At 46.4% G+C, this 9,037-nt stretch overlaps 1 protein-coding gene across 1 annotated transcript in view; it reads right to left on the bottom strand.

The window, feature by feature from the left end:
- Window positions 1-1,770: 1,770 nt before the first annotated feature.
- LOC123083278 (anthocyanidin 3-O-glucoside 6''-O-acyltransferase) overlaps window positions 1,771-9,037 on the bottom strand; it is a 15,579-nt gene continuing 8,312 nt past the window's right edge. Inside the window, exon 2 of the mRNA XM_044505356.1 lies at window positions 1,771-2,656. Within this exon, the coding sequence (XP_044361291.1) occupies window positions 1,979-2,656 (678 nt within the window). The 3' untranslated portion in view covers window positions 1,771-1,978. The remainder of the gene's footprint in view (window positions 2,657-9,037) is intronic.

The raw sequence follows: 9,037 nt of genomic DNA, 5'->3' as shown, positions 1-9,037 counted from the left end.
CACACATTGATCTTTGTATACGCTAGATCTGATCCAACAACAAGGCCATTCCGAACAAGTCTCCACCCGTGAACCTTTATTTTTTCAGGACTTTTGCCGACCAAATACCAACCATCCTTTGTGGAGGGGCAACTCTTCCGACCAACCTAATGCGCCCGTAGCCCGTTTATTCTGGTCCATCTGTAGGTGATGGGTTGGCTGCACGGAAAATTTCCCATTAGGTGTGATATGCGACGTAGTCCTTCGACATCGGTGTATAAATCATGATTTGTCTGATATCGCGTGCATCTCCGACTCAAAACACCGCTTGAAGTTTATGATCATTCAATTTTATGCCATGGGCGTTAAGAAGGTCGCTAAATTTTTAGATGTGCGGGTGTGCATGAAACCTGGGACCTTCATGCAGCCTGCCCTAGGGATCTAGCTATCATGATCAATATTGACCTTCGACCCATCCCCAATTCTATAATTGATGCCATGTCGAGGTAAGTCTCTCTCGTGAAGGATACTCCTCCATGTGAATGATCCGCCATTATGACATGTTGCTTGCTGGGGAATGTAGTTCAAACTTTAAAAATTACTGCGCTAACGTACACGCTCAGGATTACTATGAAGATGCATAAGGGTAGATTACATCTTTACCAAAACAAATGCAGCGAAGAAGATGTTGGTGAAGACGTGCAGATTCCCGCATCTAGGTTAAACCTACCCGCCGCGAGAACTTCTTCGGATCTAGGATCGGACATATAATCCCTGTAAGGTATCCACGCTTTTCGTGTCAATGGTTCAGCAACCCATCACTGCTGGAGGACAAGAGAGAGGTGGAGCATCCTAACGGCGTTCGAGAAAATGCTCTCTCTCTCTCTCTCTCTCTCTCACACACACACACACACACACACACACAGAGAGGAGGGCGCATCTAGGAAACCGGGATGGATTGGGGAGTTACCCCTCCCTCTATTTATAGGTGGCCAGAGGGAGTGCAACCTTGGAAGCGGGGCCGCACTCTCCTGGGGTCAACACACCAGGGAGGAGGATCCTTCCCAAACCTAGGCGACCCACCTGTTTACCCTCCAAGTTTGCCGCGGGGGCTTTTAGGGCCCATTCGTTCCAAGTGACTGCCACCTCATGGGCCAACCAAGGGGGAAGCCCACTTGGGCCACTTGCAACCTTTTGAAAGGTTCTAGGATGTCCTCGAACCTTTCCAGACCTTCCAGGGTTCCTTCGGGGCCTTCTCAGTATTGCCGAAACACTTCCGGTTCCATGCGAAATACTTTCAGTATTACCGGAACATTTCCGGTGCATTTCTCTAGTACTCCTAATACCCTCCAGTATTCTATCAAACCGTTGACCATTAAATTTGTGACCCTGCATGTTCGGTAATATGCACACATGACCTGGAACACCTTCCGGCGAATAATCAATAACAGGATGTGAACACCGATATTGGTTCCTATATTTATGAATATACTTATTGAGCGAACCTTTTGTATGCGTACACAATTCCTTTTCGTTCGTGATACTTAAGAATTTATATCATTATCCTTGTGAGGCAACTACTTGATCACAATACCAAGCTATCCTCGTTGCCGGTCTAGTTTCTTTTTCTCATTTCTGTATTTGGTATCCCGGTGATCATATCACATTATGTCTGGATAGACGATGATGCGTACCTTAATACCGAGTGTGCCCTGAGAGTATCTCTCCATCCCTAGAGGAGCAAATCCCATTTTTAAACTATAGTCCCTTGACATACTTTTCAATCCTCGCGTCACTAAACTTGCTATCAAAAAAGTTCAATTTGCCATGTTTGCATCACTAAACATGCTATTAAAAATTTAAATTACTATAGATAGACAAACAGTAGGTAGGTAGATAGATAGAATGCCCGACTAAACTGGTAAAGCACAGGGACATAGACATAGACACTTAGTAACGTCGCGCCGAGCTGCCGCCGACAATACTGCATACAAATGAATCAACAGAGAGAATCCATAAAGTGTGAGTTGAACGCCGTGCTATGATCCGGGTGCATGCACACGGGCACTTGCACTCCGCCGCTTTTTGTGGCGACCAGCACCACCCGCCCGTCGCTCATGGTGACCACCTCCGTCCTGCTCGGCGCGCCCCACCCGAAGTCGGTCACCTCGTATGCCTTGAACCGTGTGGACCCGTTGATGCCCACCAACCGGTCGAGTGGCACCGACGACACGATGTCCATCCAGTCCCAAAGGCCGAGCGGGTCCTCGACTGCTCGCTGGACCTCCCGCTGAATCACCGCCATAGCGACTGCGACACCATTAACCGCGAGGAGGTCCCGTGCCATGGCCTTGACGAGGCACCCGGTGATGCATGTCCCGAAGTAGTTCTCACTCACAGGCGGGTCAATGCCAGGCCGCCCGCGACAGTCAATGATGAAGAAGAAGAGGTAGACGTCGTGGCCAGAGGAGATGGCGGCCGGGTGCTTGGACCGGACGAAGGACGCCCAGGCGAGCGCCACGATCGCCACAAAGCTGGATGACATGGGCGCGGTGGCGGGCTTCCCGGATGTCGTTTGGCCGGACATGCATTGCTTCAGGTGGTGGATGTGCTTCGCCGTGATGGTGAACGTCCGGCGAGGGAGTTTAATTGGGGCGCTAGGGAACATGTTGGCGGCCTGCAATGCAATGAGTGTCCGAAAATGTTTATTTTATAGCATTGCCAATGAAAAGAAAGCAGTACTCCAAGGGTGCATATTCTAGCGCTTATCTTAGGCCCTGTTTGTTTGGGTTGCTGTTGAAATGACAACAAATGAGACTAGTACAAGCTGCGAAACAACTTAAGCTAATATTAGCCGAGAAGGCAAAAAAAAAACAATGTTTTGAAACAGCTTTTAGAATGCCTGGCGAGCCCGTAGTTGGTGACTTGGTGGCGGAAGTCTCAAGTGCCCTTGTGCGTTGAAGATGTTGTTGAAATACTGATTTATATTATTTATTATGTTCTATATTAGCTCAAATCATGTGTACGAGGATTTCGCCACAGTACACATGATTTGGGAGATTTTGAGGAGCAAGGCTCGCGTGGATGGTCTAGATATGAGATTCAAATGATGGATTTTATGTAGGTTCGGGCCTGTGTTCTAGAGGTAATACCCTACCTCTCGTAGATGTTTTATCTGGCCTCGTATGAAGAGTTTGAGTACAATGGTACTCTCGCGTTGTCCGGTTATGTCTAGATTCTCGCCCTGCCTTGCCTAATATATGGGTGATGAGGCTATGCGCACACGACCAAGCCTCTAGCATTACTAAGTTACAATAACATCAGCGTTACTAAGTTACACCAATATCAGGCTGTGAGTGACTTCCCTTATGTATATCTTTGGTTTGAACTTCTCGTTAATGGGTTCAACAACATCAATTTTAGAAGCAACGAGACGCAGCCGCGGCCTCCCTCTTCAAGAAAGAAAACTTATGCTTCCTTAGCCTCCCGCCGGCCATCGTCATCTGCCTCGTCTCCGGCGGCCTTAGGGCCATGTTTTTTTTTGGAGAGAAAAGAAGACTCTACTTCAACCGATATGCTCTTAAGCACAGCCATGCATAACATAGAATCACACGTGGAACGGGTGGGCAATTAGCTAGAGCATCAGATGATGTAGCGAAACTCATTGCAAAAGAGGGTAAATCGGCCACTTCATATGGAACTAAAATCCCAATGACTATAAATTACCTAAGTTTTAGAATGTCTTATTTAAGAGACTCAATGTTTTTTTATTTTGATTGAAATTCCTTTCCTTTATGGAATACCATTATGAATTTGATTAACTATTTTAATTTTCCCACGCTGGTGGGACTGCTAGACTATGTTGAGTGATGAACTCAATGAATGATACAATTTTGCACAAATAATGCAGGGTGAAAGTTCGATATATTCCTAAAAATAGGCTAATTTGAAAGGTTGGATTTTTTATGGTTAGCTATGAAATATGAACTAGAAAAATGCAAACCTCGAGAGGAGTAGGCGATCTCACTGCATAATGCGAGGCACAGTGGACATCATCCCTTGCCGGTGGGAGGGATCTAGCTCCGTTTCTTGTGTTTTTGTGAGTTTTTTAGGGTTTGTGTCCTACTCAGAAAGACGAGGCACTGACGACTCCTTGAAGATGAAATAAGGTTCTCCTCGCCTGGCCCCCTTTTCGATGATGCGTCTAGCGTCATCGGAGGGCGTGTGGAAGTGTCTCTCTAGTGGATCTCGCGGTGCTCGGTCTGTGCTAATCTCTAGTGGACCTTCTTGGATCCAGCATTTGTCTGTCTTTGTTTGTTTGTCTATAGATTGGATCCTTTAGATTTATTCTTCTCTTCATTAGCGATGGTTCCTGTTCTCTTGTGCTGGTCATGTGGGGTCTTTGCACGATGACTCTCCGACTGGCTACTACAATAAGCTTTGTCCGGCTTCAGTGAAGGAGGGAAGACGACAGTGACGCGCCTTTGGCTCGCTCTACTACATGTAGTCGTCGCTAGATGGTCTACAAATACGGATGTAATTTTTATTATTTATGTGTTCTTTGTACTGCCATAGCATGATGAATAGATCAAAAGTTTCATAAAAAAACATCAGGCTATGAGTACAGTGGTGCAATGATAATTTCCGGTTCTTCTAGCGTTACTAAGTTACATAACATCACCTTGATGGCATTGCTTGTTGCGACAGGCATACTCATAGTGTCCCAGGACACCCAATATGGCTTGCGTTGATCTCTTTTACTTCCCCGCCATAATGCTTTAATCATCCCAAATTATAAGTGCCATGTGTGTGTCACGAAGTAAAATCGCCCTGACGTTTTTACAACTAAAATTTTCACACGAAAAATGCAAAAAAAAAACTAAAACTTGTCATTCAAACAGAAAGTTGCCATGCTTCACAATAAAGTTACCATCTTCGGGTAACTAAATTTTCCATAAAAAATCTCAGGATGAAATTGCTTCGTGCCACATGTGTGGTACTTATCAGGGTCCTTAATCATAGAGGTTAGGTGCTGACAAACTCCTGTAGGGAGTTTAAAACATGACATGGAGTAGATCGGGATAGCCTCAGCTATTGATTTGACAAAAACCTCATTTCTGGCCGCAGACAAGATCCTCTCAATCCCGCATCAAATTTTACTCCAGAAACTGATCCAACTTCTATCCATTTAATAATACTTTGAAGGGTTAAACTGGTCCAGCTTTTGTGCATTAAATAATACACAATCGAGTGGATGATGTAGTGTACAGTAGTCAGATGGACTTCATGATGCTGGACCAACCGAGTGGAGGCCTGGAACAGGCTCGGGACACTTCAGGCCTGCTCCAGGATGAATACTTATTAGGCTGGTCATAGTGGGGAGTACCTTAGAGTAGTAACATGCATACGTTACTACTCTATGTTACTACCTTATAGTGGGAAGTGACATATCTGTAGTAACATATACATGTTCATTTATTGTCTTATAGACTCATTTTGCATTGGAAAACGCTATGTGATGGTAACATATTAGGTTACTCACTGGTAGAAAAAGAGGCTTCCGTCCAGCCCCATTAGTCGCGAAACTGTAGGAACCGCGACTAATGAAGTCTTTAGTCGCGGTTCGGCAGACGAACCGCAACCAAAGGCCTGGGCCCAGGGCGCTCGGTGGCCAGCTGGTGCACGTGAGGGGCTTTAGTCGCGGTTGGCCAGGCCAACCGCGACTAAAGGTGCCCAAAGGCCTTTAGTCGCGGTTGGTCAGGCCAACCGCGACTAAAGCTCCTCCCCTATATATACCAGTTCAGCACGCTCACTTAGCCATTTGATGCCACTTCTCTTCACAAGCTTCACAAGGGGGTGTAGGTTTGCTTTTGGTTCCTCTTATGCACACAAGGTGTTTGATGAAATGCCCCAAGAGGGTGAAACAAACATGATATGAAGTGTTGGAGCCACACTTGAGGTTCCTCATTTATTTTTTCCTCCTCGATCGCGGTTAGCAACTTGAACCTTTCATGCATGTGTGTCATTGATAAAATATGCATGTGTGTTGTTCATTGTTTAATTTCTATTGTTTATAGCTAGTTAGTTTAACAAATGCATGATGGTTAATTATATATTTTATATTATAATAATGCAGATGAATCGGCAATGGATGTACGGTAACCGACTCTCCCGCGAGTTCACTACGGGTTTGAAAGATTTTCTCGTAGTGGCTAATGCGAACAAGCAGAAGGGTTTTGTTATCTGTCCATGTGTTGACTGTAAGAATCAGAAGGGTTACTCTTCCTCAAGAGAAGTTCACCTGCACCTGCTTCGGCACGGTTTCATGCCAAGCTATAATTGTTGGACCAAGCATGGAGAAAGAGGGGTTATAATGGAAGAAGATGAAGAAGGGGATGATTTCATCGATGAAAGCTATCTTGCTCATTTCGGTGATACTTTCATGGAGGATGCTGAAGGTGAAGGGGAAGGTGAAGGGGAAGGTGAAGGTGAAGAAGAGGCACGTGATGAGACCGTTGATGATCTTGGTCGGACCATTGCTGATGCACGGAGACGCTGCGAAACTGAAAAGGAGAGGGAGAATTTGGATCGCATGTTAGAGGATCACAGAAAGTCGTTGTACCCCGGATGCGATGATGGTATGAAAAAGCTGGGCTGCACACTAGATTTGCTGAAATGGAAGGCACAGGCAGGTGTAGCTGACTCGGCATTTGAAAACTTGCTGAAAATGTTGAAGAATATGTTTCCAAAGAATAACGAGTTGCCCGCCAGTACGTACGAAGCAAAGAAGGTTGTCTGCCCTCTAGGTTTAGAGATTCTGAAGATACATGCATGCATCAACGACTGCATCCTCTACCGCGGTGAATACGAGAATTTGAATGAATGCCCGGTATGCACTGCATTGCGTTATAAGATCAGAGGCGATGACCCTGGTGACGATGTTGAGGGCGAGAAACCCAGGAAGAGGGTTCCCGCCAAGGTGATGTGGTATGCTCCTATAATACCACAGTTGAAACGTCTGTTCAAGAACAAAGAGCATGCCAAGTTGTTGCGATGGAACAAAGAGGACCGTAAGTCGGACGGGGAGTTGAGACACACCGCAGATGGAACGCAATGGAGAAAGATCGACAGAGAGTTCAAAGATTTTGCAGCTGACGCAAGGAACATAAGATTTGGTCTAAGTACAGATGGCATGAATCCTTTTGGCAACCAGAGCTCCAGCCATAGCACCTGGCCCGTGACTCTATGCATCTACAAACTTCCTCCTTGGTTGTGCATGAAGCGGAAGTTCATTATGATGCCAGTGCTCATCCAAGGTCCGAAGCAACCCGGCAACGACATCGATGTGTACCTAAGGCCATTAGTTGATGAACTTTTACAGCTGTGGGGCAGACCTGGTGTCCGTGTGTGGGATGAGCACAAAAAAGAGGAATTTAACCTACGAGCGTTGCTTTTCGTAACCATCAACGATTGGCCTGCTCTTAGTAACCTTTCGGGACTGTCAAATAAGGGATACAATGCATGCACGCACTGCTTACATGAGACTGAAAGTGTACATTTGCCAAATTGTAAGAAGAACGTGTACCTTGGGCATCGTTGATTTCTTCCGAAAATTCATCCAGTAAGAAAGAAAGGCAAGCATTACAACGGCAAGGCAGATCACCGGCCGAAGCCTGCGGAACGCACTGGTGCTGAGGTATTTGATATGGTCAAGGATTTGAAAGTCATCTTTGGAAAGGGTCCTGGCAGACAATCAGTTCCGAAGGGAGCTGACGGGCACGCAGCCATGTGGAAGAAGAAATCTATATTCTGGGAGCTAGAATATTGGAAAGTCCTAGAAGTCCGCTCTGCAATCGACGTGATGCACGTTACGAAGAATATTTGCGTGAACCTCCTAAGCTTCTTGGGCGTGTATGGGAAGACAAATGATACAAAGGAAGCACGGCAGGACCAGCAACGTTTGAAAGACCCTGATGACCGGCATCCGGAATGGTTTCAAGGTCGTGCCAGCTACGCTCTGACCAAAGAAGAGAAGGTCATCTTTTTTGAATGCCTGAGCAGTATGAAGGTCCCGTCTGGATTCTTGTCCAATATAAAAGGAATAATAAACATGGCGGAGAAAAAGTTCCAAAACCTGAAGTCTCACGACTGCCACGTGATTATGACGCAATTGCTTCCGATTGCTTTGAGGGGGCTCCTGCCGGAAAATGTTCGAGTAGCCGTTGTGAAGCTATGTGCATTCCTCAATGCAATCTCTCAGAAGGTAATCAATCCAGAAGATCTACCACGGTTACAGAACGATGTGATCCAATGTCTTGTCAGTTTCGAGTTGGTGTTCCCGCCATCCTTATTCAATATTATGACGCACCTCTTGGTTCACCTAGTCGAAGAGATTTTCATTCTCGGTCCTGTATTTCTACACAATATGTTCCCCTTCGAGAGGTTCATGGGAGTATTCAAGAAATATGTTCGTAACCGTGCTAGGCCAGAAGGAAGCATCGCCAAGGGCTATGGAAATGAGGAGGTAATTGAGTTTTGTGTTGACTTTGTTCCTGACCTTAAGCCGATTGGTCTTCCCCGATCGCGGCACGAGGGGAACGCAAAAACATATTGAATTGAATTAGTTTTATTTTTCTGAATTTTTTGATATATTATTTGTATTTTTGACATTTTGAAAAAGAAAAAGTATTTTGAAAAATACCTTTAGTCGCGGTTGGCCTGGCCAACCGCGACTAAAGGTCGTTGCGCGCGGGAACGCAAAAACCCGCCAAAAAACCCTTTAGTCGCGGGTCGCCTCCCCAACCGCGACTAAAGGTTACCCTTTAGTCGCGGGTCGCCTCCCCAACCGCGACTAAAGGTTACCCTTTAGTCGCGGGTCGCCTCCCCAACCGCGACTAAAGGGGGGGGCTATAAATACAAGGGCCCGAACCCTTTCTCGTCTTCTCCGATTCAACACCGCGCCGAAGGCCTGCCGCCATCGCCCTCGCCCTCGACGCCGCTCGCCGTCGCCCTCGCCCTCGACGCCGCCCGCCGTCGCCCTCGACGCCGCCCGCCGTCG

Source organism: Triticum aestivum, chromosome 4A (genome assembly GCF_018294505.1).
Source record: "Triticum aestivum cultivar Chinese Spring chromosome 4A, IWGSC CS RefSeq v2.1, whole genome shotgun sequence".
NCBI classification, from domain to species: domain Eukaryota; kingdom Viridiplantae; phylum Streptophyta; class Magnoliopsida; order Poales; family Poaceae; genus Triticum; species Triticum aestivum.
The sequence above is the reverse complement of the archived record's forward strand: the minus strand, read 5'-3'. Positions and strand labels throughout refer to the sequence as shown.